Source organism: Oryx dammah, unplaced genomic scaffold (genome assembly GCF_014754425.2).
Source record: "Oryx dammah isolate SB20612 unplaced genomic scaffold, SCBI_Odam_1.1 HiC_scaffold_1, whole genome shotgun sequence".
Classification (NCBI taxonomy): Eukaryota; Metazoa; Chordata; class Mammalia; order Artiodactyla; family Bovidae; genus Oryx; species Oryx dammah.
This window is the reverse complement of record NW_024070185.1, coordinates 59,408,156-59,432,151: the sequence shown is the minus strand read 5'-3', so window position 1 is coordinate 59,432,151 and position 23,996 is coordinate 59,408,156. Positions and strand designations below refer to the sequence as shown.

At 41.3% G+C, this 23,996-nt stretch overlaps 1 protein-coding gene across 2 annotated transcripts in view; it reads left to right on the top strand.

Moving 5' to 3' along the window:
• The window catches only part of GNE (glucosamine (UDP-N-acetyl)-2-epimerase/N-acetylmannosamine kinase), a 57,080-nt gene that overhangs the window by 7,583 nt on the left and 25,501 nt on the right, over nucleotides 1-23,996 (top strand). The window contains exons 1-2 of one of the 2 annotated variants that reach the window (XM_040266705.1): nucleotides 8,455-8,633; nucleotides 16,973-17,175. In XM_040266705.1, the coding sequence (XP_040122639.1) occupies nucleotides 17,012-17,175 (164 nt within the window). In that variant the 5' untranslated portion in view covers nucleotides 8,455-8,633; nucleotides 16,973-17,011. Of the gene's footprint in view, nucleotides 1-8,454; nucleotides 8,634-16,972; nucleotides 17,176-23,996 lie in introns of those variants that run through there. The other variant, XM_040266700.1, reaches the window with a different exon arrangement.

The following is a 23,996-nucleotide window of genomic DNA, read 5'->3' as shown; positions in this document are numbered from 1 at the left end:
ATGCCTTTTATAGTCGTATAGACTATAATCTTATAGTCTCTTACAAACCTGAAGTTGACCCATACAGTTCATTCACATTGTTACCGAATTATTTTCAGCCAGTATAAACTTAACCCTCACATGACCTTCCCAAGAGGAAAAGAAGTGCTTTCTCCTTTATATAGGGGAGCCTCATCAGTGTCACAGAAGTAATTCTCTCTTGTGAGGAGGTACGCACATGACTTGGTTAGGCTGTAAGCAATCTGGCTTATGCAGTGAAACTTGCTTTGTAAGCTGTGCTTTATCTCTTTATATACTCAAGAGACTCTGACAGATAAAAGGTCATGGCTGAAATACAGAGTGGGGTAGAGGGAACAGCTAAGGCAAAGATATTTATTAAACAGAAACATCCAGATAATGTGGTGATTAATTACTCAGCTTTTCCCATCTGAGGCTGATTTCTTCATAATACAGGCCAAGAGCAGGAATGGCAAGTTCATGTCACCATTCCTGCCTCTCTTCCACACACCCACCCCCCAACCCCTACTCTCCCCCTAAAAACCCACGTGGCAGACACCACAATTTTCTTTTCCATTGGACTAAGTCTCGGAGTTTGGTGTTAGTATCTTCTGACTACATGGAATAGGGAACCTTAAGAAAAAGAGGATTTATTTTAAGGATACACAGTTTGAAGTCAGAGAGTTGTTCAGGATCCAAGGCAAGTCAGAGACTGGATTCTTGCCCTATGGCCCCCCTGTTCAACCTCTTGTAACATATCTGTGCTCTCATTCCTTGACTGACCAATCTTCTTTGTACTCCACAGTCTAAATGCTTCAGAGAGTCAGTTTAACATGCTTCCTTAATTACCATTGTATCTATTACTAAGCATAGCTTTGGTTCCAGGTTTTGTCATGGGTCATGAATAGGCAGCTCTTGGTTAGGCAGCCCATGGATACTGGTACTTTTTGTTTTTATCTTAGTGGTAGTTATCCAAGTGTGTTCACTTCATGAAAACCCAAAATTCAACACATGCTTGTTATGTGCAACTTTCTTTGTTATATTTTAATAAATTTATTTTTTTAATTATGCCAAACTGACATCATTCTCTTTTTTGAAGCACATCAGGAGAATGTCATAGGCATATATGTTGATTTTAAAGATATCTTTTAAAATTTTCTAAGACCATTATGTGCAGTTCAGAGAGATATGGGCTATATAGCAGTTATGTGAATTCTTAACAACTTACCCAAAAATTGACAATTAAGATCACCCTGAAGACAGGTTTCTGTCATGATGTATGTGGGTTCTGCAGTACAGAGAGGAAATGTAGGTCTATTATGTGGGATCAAGGGCTGGGGTTATCTACTTAATAGCTGTTTGACCTTAAGGAATTTTTCCTTCTATGCTTCAGTCTTTCTATCTATGAAATAGAGTTGATAGAGTCTACATCTTAAGATAGTTAGGAGTACTGAGTGAACATAAAGTGTTCAGAACAGTAGGCTACTAACATGTAGGTAGAGAGGCTTTATCATTAAGGTAGAGTAGAGGTAGAGATAGGTAGAGGTAGAGTACTCTATCATTAAGTCACCAAGTTAAAGAGCAAGACAAGTCCCAGTTAGAATAAATGTGCCCAAAGTGTCCAGATGAACGTCTGTCAGGGATGCTGTAGAGAGATCTCTTCTGTTAATGAGAAGGCTAAATTAGATGATCTCTCAAGGATTCTTTGACAATCTAATTGTGCCTTGAATACTAAATTCTGTTTACGGAGTAATTCTATAGAGTTACTCAGAAGGGCTGGAGTCACCCATAACAAAATGGGTGTGCTTTGGAAACATCTGAGAACCCGGAGAACCAGTAGCTCATCTTTCTAACGTTAGGTGAAAACATGAGAAAGTTCAACAGCCACAAGCTTGTGAAAAACACCTACCTGTAAAACTGAAGAATCAAGAAAGAAACAGAGAGGTCTGTCTGCTTCATTTTTTCTTTAAAATGACCACCTGGCTTTAGCCATCATCTGGAATGTACTTTAGGTTCAAAAGGAACAAACATACACCTTCGGTGATTTGCCAAGAGTATCAAGGTAACTGCCTTGCTTTGTTTGCAAGAAATGTTTCCTAAATTTTTAAAACTCTGACTTTATTACACTACAAAGCCATCAGTACTTTTTTGCAGTTTGTAGAGCCCTCAGATTAAAGCCAAAGGAAATCAAACCAAACAAAACATAGTGACTTGAGGAGTGGCCAAGAAGATGGAGCAGGAAGACCTGATGTTCACCTCCTCCCAGAGGCACACCAAAATTGCAGTTATTTACAAAGTATCCATAAGAGCACCCTGAGGACTAACGAAAAAGGTCTTCTAAAAGCTAAAGTTACAAAGAAGGAACCACAGTGAGAAGGGGAGGAGGGCTGAGATGCGGCTGGTCAAGACTCATGTCCCCTAGGTAAGTGATGCACAACTGGCAGGATAATTACAGTTGCGGAGGTTCTCCCCCCAAATCAGGGGGTCCAAGCCCTGCATTGGGCTTCCCATCCCAGGGATCCTGTACTGGAGACCAGCCCCCAGAACATTTAACTTTGAAGGCCAATGGTACTTTCTTTAGGGAGATCCAGAGTTACGGGAAATTGAGACTCCACTCTTAAAGGGCACACACAAAATCTCACATGCTCCAAGATGCATGGCAGAAGCAGTCACTGGAAAGGAGCCTGGATCAAACCCACTTGCTGATCTTGGAGAGCCTCTTGTAGAGGCAGGAGGCAACTGAAACTCACCCTGGGGACATAGATGCAGCCATTTCGGGGAGGTCAACCCACCAGGAGGGCACTGGCCCTGGCAAGCACCACTTTAGAGTCTTCCCTGTAGCTTATTAGTGCTGGAAACTACTTGCCCACCAGCCAGTCAGCATCAGTCCAGGGATGCCCCAGGCCAGGTGCCCCAGATGAGCAGGGTCTTGACCTCATCCCCTAGCAGAAAGGACTCCTTGAGGCTCCAGCCTTGTGCCAGGACACACCCTCACCTACCAGATGGCCCAGGACCCAGCCCCACCCACCTAGTGGGTCTACATCAACTATAGAACCTTCAGCCCCTCAGTCAGAGATCCCAGGAGTCAGCTCCACCTGTGGGTTGACACTAGTCTTGGAAAGAGGCCTCACCCACCTCTGGTAGACACCAGCTCTGTGAACACCAAGACCCTACAGCCAACTGTGTCAGGACCTGGTACACTAACCATTAGACTAACACCAACTCCAGGAGCAGCAGGACCTGGCCTCATCCACTAGTGGATGGGCACCAGCCCTGGGAGCCCTGGGCCCTAACCCCACACACTGATGGGCTGACCCATCCTGGGGTCACACGGACCACTGCCAGCCATGTCAAGACCAGGCCCATCTGTTAGCAGGCCAGTGCCACTTCAGGGTAGATTAAAGACTTAAACGTAAGACCTGAAGCCATAAACTCTGGAAAGAAAATAGGCACTACACTCTTTGACACTAGCTTTAGCAATTTTTTTTTTTGGATGTATCTCCTCAGGCAAGGGCAACAAAAGCCAAAATAAACAAGTGCGACTACATCAAACTGTAAAGTTTTGCACAGTGAAGGAAAGTATCAACAAAATGAAAAGGCCGCCTACTGAAAGGGAGAACATATTTTCAAGTGATACATGCAATAAGCAATTAATGGCCCAAACACATAATGAACTCATACAACTCGACATCAAAAGACAATTTTTAAATGGCAAGAGATCCTAAATGGACATTTTCCCAGAGAAGATATACAGATGGCCAACAGGCATGTGAAAAGATGCTGAATGTCACCAGTCATCAAGGAAATTCAAATCAAAACCACAATAAAATAGCACCTCACATCTGTCAAAATGGTTAGCATGTGTTGTCAAAAAGATAACAAATAACAGCTGTTGGTGAGGACTTGGAGAAAAAAGAAACTTTGTGTATTGTTGGTGAGAATATAAACTGGCATAGCCACTATAGAAAACAGTAAGGAGGTTTCTCAAAAAATTAAAAATTGAACTACCATACCATCCAGAAATTCCACTTCTGGGTATTTATCCACAGAAAATGAAAACACTAATTATTAGAAAAGATAATGCTCCCCTATAGCAGAGACCCAGAAATCCAGAATAGTAATCTTTACCCATCGAAAAGTGATCTTAAAAAGCCAAGAGAAAATGCTTCCTACAGCTTCTTGCTGCAACTTCATCTCAAGAGAACATAGGAGAAAATTCTAAAAAGGGATAATTTAGGGTTAAATGATTCTATGAATACAGAACTATTCAACTATATATGAAACTATAAAATTCTCAATATTGGTCAAAAAACCACAAAATCTATGACTGGCTTAATAAGTGTACAAATTCTCAAAATTGTATTTCCTATTACTACAAGTATTTATAGTTCTAGTTACATTTTCCCCAGCTATCATCTTAAGCATTAAGTATTTTAGAAACATATTGTACTTACAGTATAAACACAAAAAGTGCACATACCTTAAGTGTACAATATGAAATTTTATAAACTAAACACATCCATGTAATAAGCCACCAGATAAAAACTGAACATTAACACTGTTTTGATATTAATTTTTATTCAAGAAAAGAAAACTCCTGTTCTGTTCTGGATAGGGTCTTCTCCAGCCAATTTGAAAGCATCAGTTCTTCAGTGCTCAGCCTTCTTTATAGTCCAACTCTCACATCCATACATGACTACTGGAAAAAAAATTGCTTTGACTATGCAGACCTTTCTTGGCAAAGTGATATCTCTGCTTTTTAATATGCTGTCTAGGTTTGTCATCTTTCTTTCCAAGGAGCAAGCATCTTTTACTTTCAAGGCTGCAGTCACCATCCACAGTGATTTTGGAGCCCAAGAAAGTCAGGTCTGTCACTGTTTCCATTTTTTCCCCATCTATTTGCCATGACGTGATAGGACTGGATGCAACAATGATCTTAGTTTTTGAACGCTGAGTTTTAAGCATCAAGAGGCCCTTCAGTTCCTCTTCCGCTTTCTGCCATTAGGATGGTACTGCTTGCATATTATCTACTACTATCTGCATATCTGAGGTTATTGATATTTTTCCCAGCAATCTTAATTCCAGCTTGAGCTTCATCCAGCCCAGCATTTCTCATGATGTACTTACTCTGTATATGTTAAATAAACAGGGTGACGATATACAGCCCTGATGTACTCCTTTCCCAACTTTGAACCAGTCCGTTTTTCCATGTCTGGTTCTAACTTGCTTCTTGATCTGCATACAGGTTTCTCAGGAGACAGATAAGGTGGTCTGGTATTCCCCTCTCTTGAAGAATTTTCCACAGTTTGTTGTGATCCACAGAGTCAAGGGCTTTAGCATAGTCAATGAAGCAGAAGTAGATGTTTTTCTGGAATTCCTTTGTTTCTTCTATGATCGAACAAATCTTGGCAATTTGGTCTCTGGTTCCTCTGCCTTTTCTAAATCCAGCTTGTACAACTGGTAGTTCTCAGTTCATGTACTGTCAAAGCCTAGCTTGAAGGATTTAAGCATTATCTTGCTAGCATGTGAAATAAGCGCAGTTGTGCAGTGCTTTGAACATTCTTTGGCATTGCCCTTATTTGGGACTGGAATAAAAACTGACCTTTTCCAATGCTGTGCCCACTGCTGAGTTTTCCAAATTTGCTGGCATATTGACTGCAGCACTTTAATAACATCATCTTTTAGGATCTGAAATAGCTCAGCTGGAATTCCATCCCCTCCAGTAGCTTTGTTCGTATTAATGCCTCCTAAGGCCCACTTGATTTCACACTCCAGGATATCTGGCTCTAGGTGAGTGATCACACTATCATGGTTATTCCGGTCATTAAGACCTTTTCGTACAGCTCTTCTGTGTATTTTTGCCACCTCTTCTTAATCTCTTCTGCTTCTGTTAGGTCTTTGCCTTCTGTTAGGTTGTTGTTTAGTCGCTAAGTTCTGTTCAACTCTTTTGCGACCCCCATGGATTGTAGCCTGCCAGGCTCCTCTGTCCATGGAATTTCCCAAACAAGAATAATAGAGAGTGTTGCCTTTTCCTTCTCCAGGGGATCTTCCCAACCCAGGTTTTGAACCCACGTCTCGTGCATTGGCAGGCAGATTCTTTACCACTGAGCCCCATCAGGGAAGTCTGAAGGTAGCCTTTAGAAATTGGAAAAGGCAAAGATACAGATTCTCCCCTGCAGCCTAAGGAAGACAAAACTACTGATATCTTTTTTTTTTTAATTGAGCTATATTTGACATATAAGTTTATATGAGGTTCAGGTGTAAAACACAAGGATCTTGTGAAATGATCACCATGATAAATCTAGTTAACACTGATCACTACACATAGTTATGAATTTTTTTCTTGTGATGATATCTATACTGCTTCTTTTATTTTAGCCCCTCAAAAACCCATTTCAGACTTCTAACCTCCAGATTGGAAGTTAATATAATTATATTTTTAAGCTACTGTTTTGTGTAATTTGTTATAGCAGCAGTAGAGTCCATCTAGAGTCCAGTGAATCTGTGTGTTCAGATTCATATATCTTTTGTATACATAATTTTATTTATTTTTGGCTGCACTAGGTCTTTGCTGCTCTGCAGGCTTTTCTCAGTTGCAGTGAGTAGGGCCTTCTCATTGTGGTGGTTTCTCTTGTGGAGCATGGGATCTAGATGCACGTGAGTTTCAGTATTTGCAACTCCTGGGCTCCAGAGCACAAGCTCAACAGTTGTGGTACTTGGGCTTCACTGCTCCTTGGCATGTGAGATCTTCCTGGACCAGGGATCGAACTTGTGTATCCTGCATTGGTAGGCAGATTCTTTACCACTGAGCCACCAGGGAAGCCCTAGATTTATGTATCTTATTGCCTTTATAATAGCTTCCTGTGGCTGTCTCATAGGCATCTCAAATCTAACACATCACAAATTACACCTTTACTTTTAAATCCCGAAACCTGACCACTCCCCCAGCTTTTCATCTTGGTAAATGGCACCAATCACCCAATTACTAATACAAGACATCTGGAAGTCAACCTTCCTTTTCTCTGTCATCCTTGCATGTATACTAAGTCACTTCAGTCATGTCCAACTCGTTGTGACCCTATGGACTGTTGCCCGCCAGGCTCCTCTGTCCATGGGATTCTTCAGGCAAGAATCCTGGAGTGGGTTGCCATGCCCTTCCTCAGGGGATCTTCACAACCCAGGGATCGAACCATGTCTCTTATGTCTCCTACATTGGGAGGTGGGTTCTTTACCACTGAGCCACCTGGGAAGCCCCATCCTTTCATACCTAATTCATAATTAAGTTTCATCAATTCTACTTCCAAACTAAATATCATATCCAACCACTTCAATCGAGTTTCACTGCCACCATTTTTTTTTACCATCAATTTTCTTTTCTTTGATATGGAATGTGTGCATATACTACAAAATACAAAAGATATTATAAAAATAAATTCAGTGAAAAGTCTCTCTCTTCCCAGTTCTGCCAAATGCAATTAGCGGTATGGGTTTTGTGTGTGTATGTGTGTGTGTGTGTTTCCTTTCAGAGATTTTTTTCCCGCTACCACCATTCTCAACTTTCAACCAGTCCATTTTCTACAGAATAGCAAAAGTGATATTTAAAAAAGAAATCTTTTGGTACTTGCTTGCAGGAAATCCCCTAATATCTGTCCTTTTGTGGCTGATATGACCTCTTGGTGACAACAAGCTAGCTGCAGGGTAATTAATGGTTCACAAATATTCTGTAAATTAGAGCATCATTAACTGAAATAAATGAAGTGCAAAAGTTTATTGGGCTTGAAATTCACTTTAGCAAGAACTGACAATGAATCATTAGGCTGTTTAAATAGTTCCACTTGCAGTAAGTTATTTACTAGCTGTAAAAAATATTTTTAATATGCTGTATCACCAACTCAGCTTGTCAGTGGTGACTAAGGAATTTGAAACAATCATTAGAAAGTGTTCATCAGGAGCTGTGTGAGGCCTTTCCCGCCACTTTCTCTGCCACCTCTGTGTTCCTCTCTGTAAGTCTCTGGGGCAGGACGGCCTGGGGGTTCCGCGCATCATAAGGATCAGCAGGTCTCCGCCTTGCCTTGGTCATCAGCATCCACAGATCCTTCTAGTAGACGCGGTTCTGGAGGGGCACGGCTTCACTCGGGAGAGAGCTCTGGGTGGACCGCCACACGACCGTATTGTTTTGGTCCTGCCTATGAAATGACTGCGTGAGAAGGCCTGAGACATTGCCTCTAGGGCGCAAGGCCAAAACAACTACCCGTGAGGCGCTCGGGTTCCGAACTTTCACTTGACAGGCGGAGAAGCTGTCCCGGGGCGGGAACACCGACTGAGAACAAGAGCTGGTCGCCTGGGGGCTACGCCACGTTCACGGAAGGCGCCGCCCCGGCCCGTCCTCCTCGCTCAGCCAATCGCAGAATTCCTCGCCGCTGACGCAGGGCGCGTCGGCCGATTTGGCGCTCGGGTGGGCGTGCAGGGCGCGCGGGGTGCGCTAGGAGCGGGTCGAGGCGAGTCATCGCTCGCGGTGCAGAGTGGCGGAAGCCGAAGGGGCGGTCTCGCGCCGGCCTGCGTTCCGGCTCGGCCCTCCGTTCTCACCCGCGAGGTCTGGCTGCGGCGACGCGGGAGAAACAGCGGACCCGCTATTGGTGAGACCTGCGTGCCCGCTAGGGACCCGGGGGAGGGGGACGCGGGCTCGGGGAACGCCACCTGTCGGCCCCCAGGGCCTTACTCTTTCGGCCTCCTTCCGGAGGCCTCAGATCCCGGCCGGCGGCTCCGCACCTCATCACGCCGCAGGTCCGCACCCGGCCCGGGCCTCGCTGTCTCCCGTGGGCCTGCACGTCAGGGCTGCTCCTTAGTCCAGTTGTGGGCTTAGCTGTTGGCTGGTGCAGCAGTTTTGAGTGCGGACCCCGGGTGAGTAACCCCGGAGTGGGGCTCGGGGTCTCAGAGGAAGGCCGGCTGCACTCTGTTCCTCCGGCTATCCTGAAAGACAGCTAGCAGCCGCTCACGGAGATGTGCAGGAGAAGGCAGGGAGCTCCTTGAAGATGAGTGGCCCTGGGATGTAAAGTGTCTGACGAAAGATGATCTTGAAGGTCTGCGCTTAACCCTGACTGTACTCTGAGTCTGAGCTTCCCTGGAAGCTTGATATGCATTTATTTCACTATCCCCCTCCCCGCCCCCACCGCGCGCCCCAGCACAACACTTGTAAAATTGTTAGAGCACGAAAGTTTTTTTTTTTGAATCCTGATGGAGAAGCGGCGTAGGGTACAGCTTGGGATTTAGAGAGAACTGTTCGAGTCGACTGTGGAAGCTCTGGAAGGAGTCACACCCGAGTATAGCTCAAGATAGTGTTCTGAATTTCAGACCACTTTTGATAGACCTCTCCTGATTCTTGTGAGCCTCATCCGGTCTGCACTGAGGGAAGAGAGGGATTCATCATAGGTGCCCTTCACTGCCGCGGTGCCTGGCAGGAAGGTTCTCACTCATGAGCACTTATGAAATGAACAGACAGGCAAACACTGGATATGAGCACTATCTTGAATGCTGATTTGGTGTTTGGTTTTGGCAGTTATTAGCCAATGGCACCCCACTCCAGTACTCTTGCCTGGAAAATCCCATGGATGGAGGAGCCTGGTAGGCTGCAGTCCATGGGGTCGCGAACGGTCAGACACGACTGAGCGACTTCACTTTCACTTTTCACTTTCATGCACTGGAGAAGGAAATGGCATCCCACTCCAGTGTTCTTGCCTGGAGAATCCCAGGGTCGGGGGAGCCTGGTGGATTGTCGTCTATGGGGTCGCACAGAGTCGGACACGACTGAAGCGGCAGCAGCAGCAGCAGCTATGATTTGGGGCAAGTAAATTGGTTTTCACTGAGTTATGCCCATTTGTAAAATAGGGCTAATAAGATAGGGCTGTGAGGATGAAGTGAATGAATGCTTGTAAAGCTCTTAACATGTGCTTGGCAATTGTTTACTTTGATGGTGTCTTCTGCTCAGAAGGGCTTCCCTTGTGGCTTAGCTGGTAAAGAATCTGCCTACAACGTGGGAGATCTGGGTTTGATCCCTGGGTTGGGAAGATCCCCTGGAGAAGGGAAAGGCTACCTACTCCAGGATTCTGGCCTGGAGAATTCCATGGACTATAGTCCATGGGGTTGCAAAGTCCATGGAGTCGAAAAGTTACTCAACTGAGGAACTTTCACTTCACTTCTGCTCAGAAACTGCTTGAGTCTTTTTCGATAGTTGAATGGGACCACAGTATTTATTTCCCTGGAAGGGGTCACTCACCTTTTTGTCAGTATTTGTAATAGTCTTGAGAGAATGTAGGTTTCTCAGATTGCCAGTGAGTTTCAGGTGAAGGCTTATTCTCATACTAGTATCTATGTTTTAGTGGCTCTGGTTACTCTCATGGAATTGAGTGGAATGAATGTAAATATCCAGTCCATCTGCTTTCTGAGCTTTAGGCTTTAAGGACTGTGGACAGTGCATCTTTGTTGATCATTTAAAAGATTTTTCGTTTTCCATACAGTATTTTATATATGCTGAAAAGGACAGAAGAAACATGACACCCTCTACCAGTCCTCAAGATTTAACACATATTAATATGTTACCATGTTTGTTTCAGATCTCTACTTAAATGATTTTTTAAAAAATGTTTACATAGACAACGGAAACCCTCTAAGCTGTCTTTTCCTTTCCCTTCCCTCCTCCTTCAGAAGTAACTACTTTCTTGAGTTGCTGTATAATTTTACTGTAAGTCAGTAAACAACATATAGTAATGTTTTACATATTTTTAGATGGTGCCCTATTGTATCTTTTTAGAATATGCTGTTTTCATCTAACATTATATTTTAGATGTTTATTAATATTGACACATTTCAACGTAGTCCATTTGTTTTCATTACTCTCTGGGAGTCCACTGTGTAAATAAAAAAGTTTTATCTTGTTTTACATTGTACTTTATGCAACTTAAAAACTCCTGGTATAGTTTAAGTCCATTATGTCACATTTATTCATTTCATACTGGTCATGGAGACTGATCACAGTTCTTAGTGTAAAAATGGATGCTTGAACATGACATTTTATCCAGAACAAATAATAATTATACTGGGCAGTGAAAGAAAAGTTGTTACTTTTGTTCCTCGTGCTTCTGTTGGGAAGGTGATCTATTAATGTGGCTTGGTGGCATGTACTGGATTCTAAGCTCCTAAAAACTAAAGGTGAGATCTTCCTCAGCTCCACATCTCTGCTTTCCGTTGCTCTGCACAGAGTCAGTTCTCAATAAATGTTTGTGACACTTTCACTCTCAGGGCTCTCATATATTTGAAAAGTTGATGGCCAGCAATTTTCAAAATTGCACTGTAAAAAATACAATTCCATTTATTTATTTTGGTTGTGCTGGATCTCCATTGCACTGTAAAAAATACAATTTTATTTATTTATTTTGGCTGTGCTGGATCTCCATTGCAGGCTTTTCTCTAGGTGTGGAGAGTGGGGGCTACTGTCCACTTGGGGTGTGCAGGCTTCTTGTTGTGGTGGCTTCTCTTCTTGTGGAGCACTGGCTCTGTGGGGCATGGGCTTCAGTATCTGTGGCATGTGGGCTCCGTAGTTGCAGTTCCCAGGCTCTAGAGCACAGGTTCCATAGTTGTGGTCCACAGGCTTAGTCGCTCTGCAGCATGTGGGATCTTCCCAGACCAGGGATCAAACCCACATCTCCCGCATGGGCAGGCAGATCCTTTATCATTGAGCCACCAGGGAAGCCCAGACTTGCACTTTTAGATTTCATATCTCTGACCTGCCTCTTTGAGAAACCTGTATGCAGGTCAGGAAGCAACAGTTAGAACTGGACATGGAACAACAGACTGGTTCCAAATAGGAAAAGGAGTACGTCAAGGCTGTATATTGTCACCCTGCTTATTTAACTTCTAGGCATAGTACATCATGAGAAACGCTGGGCTGGAAGAAGCACAAGCTGCAATCCAGATTGCTGGGAGAGGACTTCCCTGGTGGCACAGTGGTTAAGAGTCTGCCTGCCAACACAGAGGACATGGGTTCGATCCCTGCTCCAGGAAGATTCCACATGCTGCAGACTAACTAAGCCTGAGTGCCGCAAGAACCGAGCCTGTGCTCAGCAATAAGAGAAGCCATGCGATGAGAAGCCCATACATAGCAACAAAGACCCACCACATCTAACATAAATTAAAAAAAAAAAAAGATTGCCAGGAGAAATATCAATAACCTCAGATATGCAGATGACACCACCCTGATGGCAGAAAGTGAAGAAGAACTAAAAAGCCTCTTGATGAAAGTGAGAGTGGAGAGTGAAAAAGTTGGCTTAAAGCTCAACATTCAGAAAACTAAGATCATGGCATCTGGTCCCATCACTTAATGGCAAATAGATGGGGAAACAGTAGAAACAGTGTCAGACTTTATTTTGGGGGGCTCCAAAATCACTGCAGATGGTGATTGCAGCCATGAAATTAAAAGATGCTTACTCCTTGGAAGGAAAGTTATGACCAACCTAGACAGCATATTCAAAAGCAGAGACATTACTTTGCCAACAAAGGTCCATCTAGTCAAGGCTATGGTTTTTCCAATGGTCATGTATGGATGTAAGAGTTGGACTGTTAAGAAAGCTGAGTGCCAAAGAATTGATGCTTTTGAACTGTGGTGTTGAAGAAGACTCTTGAGAGTCCCTTGGACTGCAAGGAGCTCCAACCAGTCCATCCTAAAGGAGATCAGCCCTGGGTGTTCTTTGGAAGGTCTGATGCTAAAGCTGAAACTCCAGTACTTTGGCCACCTCTTGCAAAGACTTGACTCATTGGAAAAGACTCTGATGCTGCGAGGGATTGGGGGCAGGAAGAGAAGGGGACGACAGAGGATAAGATGGTTGGATGGCATCACCGACTCGATGGACGTGAGTTTGGGTGAACTCCGGGAGTTGGTGATGGACAGGGAGGCCTGGCGTGCTGCGATTCATGGGGTCGCAAAGAGTCGGACGCGACTGAGCGACTGAACTGAACTGAACTGAATGCCTTTAAGGGCTTCCCTGGTGGCTCAGTGGTTAAAGAATCCCTCTGCTAATACAGGAGATGTGAGTTCGATCCCTGGGTCAGGAAGATCCCCTGGAGAAGGAAATGGCAGCCCACTCCAGTGTTCTTGTCGGGGAAATCCCGTGGACAGAGGGGCCTGGTGGCTACAGTCCATGGGGTCACCAAAGAGTGGGACATGACTTAGTGACTAAAAAACTACAGCAACAACGTCTTTAGACTTTCCCATTTTACCACTTGATTCAGAAACGTAATTAAGAGCAATTAAAAAGCAAGGTATGTGACAGTAGTTTGTAGAATATATTGCTAATTGCGTAATACACTCTATATTTATAAAATATATTTGTATTTATATATGTGAAGAAATATATGTGTATTTTTTGTATGTATAGTTTATGTAGGAGGATGGATAAGTGACTAGCAACTCTAAGCTCCCAGGGAGAACTCCACGTCTGAGGACACAGATGAGAAGACTTTTAGAGCCTCTTGTGCCTTTTCAGTTTTAAACTGTATGAATGTACTATCTAATCAAAAGTTAGTTAAATTAAAACTATTTTTTAAAAAGAATTCTCCCCTTAAAAAAGGACTTTTACCATTATTACACTTAAAAAAAAAAGATTTAGCTTTTTTCTTTAAAAAAACTTTTGGTCTTAGTAACATTATTGTATTTTTCATAGTTTGTGTAATATGGCTACTTTCACTTTTGGTAGAATAACCTTTGAATTACCTGGTAAGCACTAAGCATTTTAGAATTGCCGGATAGAAAGTTTACTATTCTAAAATAAATACAAATTTACCATCCATTTGGTCGGTAACAAAATCCATTTGCTTTGTCTCACCTAGCAAATTAAATATCATCAGCAGTTTATTCAGCTCAATTTTAATGAGTGGAAGAAGATTTACATACAAGGACACTTAGGCCAGCTGGTTTTGGAAAAATATCTTTGTCTCTTTGGTTAGGTAGTGCTTGTGGGAAAAGAAAATGTGAAAGTGTTAGTCGCTCGGTTGTGTCTGACTCTTTGTGACACCATGGACTGTAACCCACCAGGCTCCTCTGTCCATGGGATTCTTCAGGCAAGAAAACTGGAGTGGGTAGCCATTCCCTTCTCCAGAGGATCTTCCCTGCTCAGGGATTGAAGCCTGGTCTCCTTCATTGTAGGCAGATTCTTTACCGTCTGAGCCATAGCTAGAGCTTAGACCTTACAAATACAACTCTCTTGACAGAATGTTCATTACACGATCTTATAAATGCTTTCCATTGGGTGGAATTAGTTCTTACTGGAGATTATAAATTCTGAGTGGGCCTAATGAAGGGCAGTTTGTGTGATTATAGAAGTTCCAGCATAAGAGAGATGAGGTGTCAACAGCGAAGGTTCCTGGCAGCATTTCTACCGAGTCTGGGTCTACCTTGATTGAAAAGGCAGCTCCCCTTTTATTGGCACCCTTACTCAAGCTTCTCTGGATTCCTGATCACAAATTCTGAATGTCGATACACTTCCTGAGACCTAAGCATTGAGATTAGTCCATGAAGTTAAACTTTACATTGATATAAGGAAGTGTTAAAAACTCCATGAACCATAACTCTTACAACTTGTCCCTGGTTTTTACTTTTTGAACTGAGAGTACAGGATGGTGGGGGATAGGGGTGCAGAGGAGTTGAGCAGTAGTAGGTAGCTCAGTGGTAAAGAATCCACCTGCCATGCAGGAGTCTCGGGTTTGATCCCTGGGTTGAGGTGATTGCCTGGAGAAGGAAATGGCAACCCACTCCAGTATTCTTGCCTGGAGAATCCCAGGGGCAGAGGAGCCTGGCAGGCTACAGTCCATAGGGTCACAAAAGAGTCGGACACAACTTAGACTAAACAACAATCCACTTTGACAGCTGTTAGAATAGTTGTGACCTGAGGTCAGGTACTGGACTAGGAGATGTCCTGGTGGTGGGGGGGATGGAGAGGAGATAGATTTGAAAGATACTCAGGTAGTATTGACAGGGCTGAGGAAGTACAGGGTGAGGAACAGAGAAGACAAGGATGTCAAGGCATTTGGATGAATGGGAGTTCATAACGCAGTTAGAGAATAGGAAGGAGGAACAGGTTTGGAAAAGAAAATGAGCTCCGTTTGGGACAGTGACTCTGAGGAGCCTGTGGGGCAGGAGATAGCTGGTGGGCATTTGGAGTTGTCATGTTTGTAGGCACTGGCTAGGGATGTGAATGAGGCCTTGAAGGTAGGGGGTTTGTTTCATCTTACTCATCTTTTCCTCAGCACTAATCACAGTGCTTTGTGTATAGTGTGAGAGTGAGTAACTCATTTGTAATAGGATGTGATCTTGAATCTTGGGGAAGTAATTTCCTCCCCCAAGGCTTGTCTTTCTCTTTCTGTAAGTGGGGAAGCTGAACTAGATCAGTGGCTCTCAACCAAACTTTTGCTTTAGTCTGGTATGTTGGATTAATTGTGAGGAATGGCAAGTAATTTTTAATTAATAATAAAGAGCTGATGTTTGCTTACTTTTTGAATGAGAGTTGATTTGTTACTCCTTTTTTAAATAACAAACAATATTTTACTAAAACATAAGATTTACAAAAATTTCCAGACAAACCATACAAAATGGTCACAAGCTTTTGGTTAGAGGGAGAATTCTACACGTGACAGTTAAATCACAGTGTTATCAGTGAGTTTGTTTAATGTTCCCATTTTGGTTCAATCGAGCTTGTCCAGCTATAGCGTCTAAATAAAGTTAGACTTGATTAGAGACCATATTCTAAAGAACTGATTAGTTGCTTTTAACCAATGCAGTTAGATCACCATAAAAGGGGGGAAAGGAGCCCATAAAATTAAAATAAAACTATCTTTCCCTCACAAAAAAAAAAAAAAAGAAGAGAAAGAGAAACAGTCACACCCTGCAACTAACCCTGAGGACTACCTTCATTCTCAGTGGTGGTGGTTCTGTCACCAAGTTGTGTTTGACTCTTCCGACCCCATGGACTGTAGTCCACCAGGCTCCTCTGTCCGTGGGACTTCCAGGCAGGGATGCTGGGGTGGGTTGCCATTTCCTTCTCCAGGAGCTTTATACTTAAACCATGAATGGGGAAAATGAATAAAAGCAGAAAGAGGCTATTGCTTTTAAACGTTTCACCACAATCCAGATGATACTTCTAGCCTCTGCTCATGCTAATTTACAACAGTGAATGAGGACAAGACATAAGTTTGCTAATGTGCATTTAATCAGCAAAGGACTGGCAGTGTCTGGGCTTTTATTCTGTAATGTTTCTAAGACTTTATCCATTAAATGCAAACAAAAAAGAAGTCTTGGCAGAACAGGGGAAGTGATGCGTACTTGATGATCGATGGATTTGAATATTACCTGGGGCAGACAGCCTAGTCCCTGCTGCGGCTGTTTCTGTGGCTGGGGCTCCGCCGGTGCTCCGCTGCCCCGCCGGTGCTCCGCTGCCCCGCCGGTCCTCCGCTGCTCTGCCACATCATTTGTTAGTGGATCATCTGGACTGGGAGCACTTGACGAAGTCTGGACTGATAACAGAACTATGCATACCTGCAGTGCTGGGGACTACTTGTGTTTCAAAATATCTAAACATTCTTCCCAACTTGTCTACATTAGGATGATAGATTCCGGTCATGAAACATACTTTGGGGGCTGCCATTGGGTATTCTGAAGGAATGGTTCAGAAGGTTTAAAAGTCCCTCCCTTTATCACTATACTTAATGATGGTTAAAGATTTAAGATTGCAGAATTTTATATCTTGGATCTATCATTCTGATTGTAAATAAACTTTTTGTCTCTGTAATGTCTTATTGAAGTATAGTTGAACTATAATGTTAATTACTGTTGTACAGCAAAGTGAGTCAGTTATACGTACATACATTCTTTTCATATTTTCTTCCATTATGGCTTATCACAGGATATTAATTTTTATTTTTGCAACTGCAGGAACTCTATTTTCAGAACCTCTCAAAAAGAAAACAAATCATGGAGAAGAAAGAGAATAACCGGAAGCTTCGGGTTTGTGTTGCCACTTGCAACCGTGCTGATTATTCTAAACTTGCCCCCATCATGTTTGGCATTAAAATGGAACCTGAGTTCTTTGAACTTGACGTGGTGGTACTTGGCTCTCACCTGATAGATGACTATGGGTAAGATGAAAGCGTTTTCTTATGATATTCTTTATTGCAATGTGGTGTACTACTGAGAACTTGGGTCCTGGAGCCATGTGGACCCAGCTCAAATGCCAGTTCTACCACTTAGTTTTTAGGTGGCCTTGGAGAAGTTGCCTAGCACTTCTGAGCTTCAGGTTCCTCAGTTATAAAACGAAGTGGAAACTTGTATTGCAGGTTACTGTGAGGAATGGAGATAGTGACATAAAATGTCTATGTAGGGATGCTGCCTATTAGATGCTTGGTAAATTATAGCCATTATTATTACTATTATTTGCTACTACATTCAGAGATTCCATTTATAAATGTATATTGTGTGACTAGAATGTGATTCTATATAATCTGTTTTGTGAGTTCTAATGCTAATCCTACATGAAAAAACTGTATAAAGTAGTAGACACGGAACAAGATTTTAAAAATCTATAAGATAAAGTAGAATTACCATTACCATTGATACTTATTTTGATGACATTAGGTTTGTTATTGATCACAGTCTAAATATTAAAGATGAAACTTGGGAAACCTTTGAGGGACAGAAAGAATGTATATACCAAAGATGGAACATTCATTTTGTTATGTGTTAATAATAAAATGGCTTTAGTGCACCCTTGTGGCATGAAAACATTAATGCAGCCTCTGAAGAAGGTAAAAAATACAATATGAAAGAAGCTTGTGTTAAGGTAAAATTGTCTTTTTCAGACTGTCCTTTAACGATAAGATAATGACAGCAAAAACAAAAACATGCTTCCAAAAACAAATTTGGCAATTTGCGATAAGAAAACCCTTTTAAAGACTAGAAAAGAAACTTATGGATAGCTTAAAAGTTCATAGATTTTTAAAATGTGAAATGAATTTTGGCTATCTAAGAAAATCCGCTTGAGTGTTCTTACATTATTGAACAGAAATTGGACAAAGTAAAAGAGTTTTAGTTACAAACTGAGGTAAAAATCTAAGTGTGTTTTTTTACTTCTTTGAGAAAAGTTTGGCAGAAGACTGGTAGGGGAGGGGCTTTCGAAGAGATGGTGGTAGGTGTCTTACCTGCCTGCCACAGTAATTAAAGGGGCAAGGCAGTGTTCGTCAGGTGAGACTGTTGAAATGGAAACTTGGCCGGTACTGGAAATACTTGTCTGTAGTGCGTTCTTGCACAAGAAACTGGTTGCTTATGGGGAGAAGCACTGGATGACTGGGAAGCAAAAGTGAGAAGTAGCCTTCTCACTTATAACCTTTTGTATCTTGCGTTTTAAACCATGGGGCTGTATTATTTACAAAGACATTGGGCTTCCCTGGTGGCTCAGTGGTAAAGACTCACCTGCCACAGCAGGAGATGTGGGTTTGATCCCTGGTCAGGGAAGATCCCACATGCCATGGAGCAGCTAAGCCTTCGTGCCACAACTGTTGAGCCTGTGCTTAGAGCCAGGGAACTGCAAGTACTGAACCCTCACACTGCGACTACTGAAGCCCGAGCGCCCTAGAGCCCACGCTCCACAACAGGAGAAGCCACCACAGTGAGAGAAGCCTGAGCACTGCAGCCAGAGGAAAGCCCACGCAGCAGTGAAGACCAGCACAGCTGGAAAATAATACATAAGTAAAAACTGTAGGGAAAAAAGAAGACGTTAAATCAACAGAAGCAATTAGCTACCTTTGTACCTCAACTAGTTGAATTTTTTTAAAAAGCATCATTTTTATACTCTTAAGAATTGAGCAGAAAAATGCAAATGAATAACAGACTCCTTAGGAATTCATAGGTTCATTTATTCAGTACATTTTTTTTCCAGATTGGTGTTACAGGTTTTTTTGTTTTTTGAAGTATAATTGGTTACAATGTTGTGCTAATTTCTGCTATATAGCAAAGTGACTCAGTTATATGCACATATGCATTCTTTTTTTGTATTCTTTTCCATTATCCCAGGATATTGGATTTCATTCCCTGTGCTATATATACAGTAGGATCTTGTTGTTTATCCATTCTAAATGCAGTAGTTTGCATTTACTAACCCCAACCTCCCAGTCCATCCCTCTCCCTTCCCTGATCGCCCTGGTAACCACAAGTCTATTCTGAATGTCTGTGAGTCTGGTTTTTGTAGATAGGTTCATTTGTGCCATATTTCATTTCATTTATTAATTTGACCACACCAGGTGGGCTTATGGGATCTTAGTTCCCTGACTAGGGATTGAATCCTGACCTTCAGCAGTGAAAGCACCAAGTTCTAACCACTGGACTGCCCAGAAATTCCCTGAATTACTTATTTCTTCTTGATTCAGTTTTGGTGGGCTGTATGTTTTGTATGTTTCTAGAAAGTTGCCCATTTCCTCTGAGTTGTCAAATTTGTTGGCATATAATTGTTCATAGTATTCTCTTAGGGGTTTTTGTATTTTGTGGTATCAGTTGAGATTTCTCCTTTTATATTTCTAATTTTTCAAAAATTTGAGTTCCTGTCTTTCTTTTTGGTGAGCCTGGCTAAAGGTTTGTTAGTTTTGTTTGCCCTTTCAAAGAATCAGCTCTTGGTTTTACTGATTTTTTTTTCTATTGTTTTCTTAAATCTCTATTTTATTTCCTCTCTGATAAATTTATATTTTATTTCCTTCCTTCTTCTGACTTCAGGTTTTGTTTGTTCTTTTTCTGATTATTTTAGGTGGTAGGTTAGGTTGTTTATTTGAGCTTTCCCTTGTTTTTTGGGGAAGCCCTGTATTGTATGAACTTTCCTCTAAGAACTACTTTTGCTGCATTCCATAGACGTTTGTATAGTTGTGTTTTCATTGTCATTTGTCTCAAGGAATTTTTAAATTCTATTTTGATTTTCTCACTTACCCCCCCCCCCTTTTTTTTACTAGCATGTCATTTAGTATCCATGAAATCATTTTTTTCCCTCTTTTCTTGTAATTGATTTCTAGTTTTGTGCTTTATTTCAAAGGGATTTTGATTATGGTTCCTGATTCAGATGGTTATGAACATTCTGTATGTAGGACAGTCTCAGAATTAAAGCTGTGTTGTAATCTTAGAAGACATACCTGCCAGAGGTTTCCAAATTTGGTAAAAACAACAAACCCTTCCCCCCAGAAAAACCCAACATTGATGTACATATACAGAAAGGTCAACAACCCTCAATAGATAAATACAAAGAAAACTGCATGTAGACATAGCATAGTCAATTTGCTGAAGACAAGAAAATCTTGAAAGCAACAAGACCAAAAATTATATTTCTTACAGGGGAACTAATGATAAGAATAATTAACTCACTGACAGTGGAGGCCAGAAGACAATGGAACATCTTTAATGTGCTCAGAAAAGGGGAAAAAAACCTCTGCTAACCCAGCATTTTTTTATCCAATGAAAGTGCCTTTTAAAAATAAAGTTGAAGTAAAGATATTTTCAAGAAAAGCTAAGCAAGTTATCACCAGCAGGTATGTGCTGCTAAAAATGCTAAGGGAGATTCTTGAAACTGAAGAGAAATGATACCTGTTGGGAACTTACATCTACAGGAAGGAGTAACTACAAATGGTAAAATACATGCTTATATATAAAAGAAAGAATGCCTTTAAAAAATAGATTTTAGTTTTTAGAATAGTGTTAAGTCGTGCGGCAAAACTGAGCAGAAGGTACAGAAGTCACTCATACACCTCTCTTCCTCTATACAGGCATAACACCCCCCACTATCGGCATCCCCTACCATACCTCATTGGTACATATTGTTCAAACGACACACCTCCACTGACACATCATTATCACTCAAAGTCATAGTTTAGTTGGGTTCAACTTGGTGGGGTAAGTTCTGTGGGTTTGGACAAATGTATATTGACATGTATCTACCATTATAGTATCACAGAGTCATTTCACTGTTCAGTTCAGTCAATCAGTCGTGTCCAACTCTTTGTGAACCCGTGGACTGCAGCATGCCAGTCCTCCTTGTCCATCACCAGCTCCCATAGTTTACTCAAACTCATATCCATTGAGTCGGTGATGCCATCCAACCATCTCATCCTCTGTCATCCCCTTCTCCTCCCGCCTTCAATCTTTCCCAGCATCAGGGTCTTTTCAAATGAGTCAGTTCTTCGCATCACCTAGCCAAAGTATTGAAGTTTCAGCTTCAGCATCCATCCTTCCAATGAATATTCAGACTGATTTCCTTTAGGATGGACTGGTTGGATCTCGTTGCAGTCCAAGGGACTCTCAAGAGTCTTCTCCAACACCACAGTTCAAAAGCATCAATTCTTCAGCGCTCATTTCACTGTTCACTGCCTCCCAGATCATCTCCTCTACCCATTCATCCCTTCCTCTCCCCCCAACCCATTTCCTGGCAGTAACTGATCTTTTTACCATTTCCATAGATTTTTTGCCTTTTCCAAATGTCATATTGTTGGAATATCCTACATTATGTAGCTTCTTCTTTCATTTAGTAATATGCTTTTGAGTTTCCTTTATGTCTTTTCGTAGCTTGATAGTCATTTCTTTTCAGTGCTGAATAATATTGCATTGTGTGGATGTATAATAGCTTATTTCTGCATTCTCTTACTGAAGGATATTTTGATTGCTTCCAAGTATTGGCAATTATGAATAAAGCATATCTTTGTAGATTTTTATGTAAGTTTTCAGCTCCTTTAAGTAGATCAAGGAGCATGATTGCTCCTTGTAAAAAAGTATGTTTACTTTTGCAAGAAACTGACAAACTATCTTCCAAAATGGCTGTTGTATCATTTTGTATTCCCCCAACAGTAAATGAGAATTCCTGTTGCTCCATATCGTTGCCAGAATTTAGTGTTGTCAGTGTTCTGGATTGTGTCCATTCTAATAGTGTGTAGCAGTATCTCTTTTTAATTGGCATTTCTTTGATGACGCATGATGTGGAGCATCTTTTCATATGCTTATTTGCCATCTTTATATCATCTTTGGTTTAACCCATTTTTAAATTGGGTTGTTTATTGTTGAGTTTTAAGCTCAGGGGCCAAACAAGAAATCCTAAGGGAAATTAGAAAATATTTTGACCTAAATAAATATTACAGTGTATCAAAATTTTGGGGTATAGATTAATCAGGGCTTATGGGGAAATTTGTCATTTTAAATATTAATACTTATGTGACAAAAGAGGTTAGAGTCAAGGATCCATTTCCACTTTAATAAACAAGAAAGAAGATGAAGCCCAAAGTAAGTAGAAGGGAGGACCAAGGGCCAATAGAGTCAAAATCAATGAAATGTGAAAGTAGACTAAACAATAAAGAAAGTTATTTGAGGTAAAAGTTATTTGTTTAAAATAAGAAAATCAACATGCTTCTGCAGAACAAGGACGGGGTAACACAGAAAGTACCAACATAGGATAACAAAGAGGATGTCACTACTGATCTCAGCATTAAAAGAGTAAGAGGATATTAGGCCGGTAAACTGACAATCAATTTAGATGAAATGGACAAGCTTTTGAAAAATACAGCTTACAGTATTTTTTTCTACAGAAAAGATAGAAAATCTCAATAGCTCTATATTAAAGAAATTTGGTCCATTGTCAAACGCTATAAAAATAACTTCCTACAGAGATACCTTCACTTTTGAATCCTATCAAACATTTAAGATCCCATTAAATTCCTACGGGAATTCTCACAGGATTTTCTTTATTTACAATGTCATAGCTTTTGTGGGAAAATCCAAAGAAATCTATAAAATGACTGCTAAGCCATCTATATGATGTATGTAAAAAATTCTTCATAATCTGAGAAAATATCATAGTGTTAAGTGGGTTAAATAGATTACAGAGTTGTACTATGATGTATTCTCAACCATTTAAAAATATAACGGAAAAAAATTATGAATAAAGCGGTTAGAAAGAGGGACTTCACTGGTGGTGCAGTGGTTAAGACTCCATGCTCCCATGTAGAGGGTGCAGGTTTGATTCCAGGTCAGGGAACCAAGATCCCACATGCCGCATGGTGTGGCAACAAAAAAAAAGAAATCATGGTAATACTGATGGTGCTGAGTGGTAGGTTTATGCATGATAATTTTCTGTATTTTTCTAATTTTTAAGTAATGTTTTATATATTTCCAGAAACAAAGTTAGATCTTTTAAAATCTAGTCATAACAAACAGGAAATTTTAAAGCATTGAGAATTGCTATTGCTGTTGAAGCATGAAACAGACTTGAAACTGCATTTTACAGCTAATTTAAGCCTACATTTTCACCCCAGTCAGAATTATGCTGCATGAATGGTACCATATGAAAAGAATTCAGGAGATAATTTCCATCATTCAGAAATTTATAATATAGTACGATATCAGGTATCCCAGTTCCATACTACATTTTTAGGAGCATTTATAAGTAACATTTTTTTCTATTAAGTAGCATGATTTCTTTTAAAAAATCTATATGTATTTTTCAGTTCAGTCGCTCAGTTGTATCCGACTCTGCGACACCATGGACTGCAGCATGCCAGGCCTCCCTGTCCATTGCCAACTCCTGGAGTTTACTCAAATGAGTAAACTCATGTCTCATGAGTAGATTCATGAGTTTACTCATGTCCATTGAGTCAGTGATGCCTTCCAACCATCTCATCCTCTGTTGTCCCCTTCTCCTCCTGCCCCCAATCCTTCCCAGCATCAGGGTCTTTTCTAATGAGTCTGTTCTTTGCATGAGGTGGCCAAAGTATTGGAGCTTCAGCTTTAGCATGTCCTTCCAATGAATATTCAGGACTGATCTCCTTCAGAATGGACTGGTTGGATCTCCTTGCAGTCCAAGGGACTCTAAAGAGTCTTCTCCAACACCACACTTCAAAAGCATCAATTCTTTGGCGCTCAGCTTTCTTTACAGTCCAACTCTCAC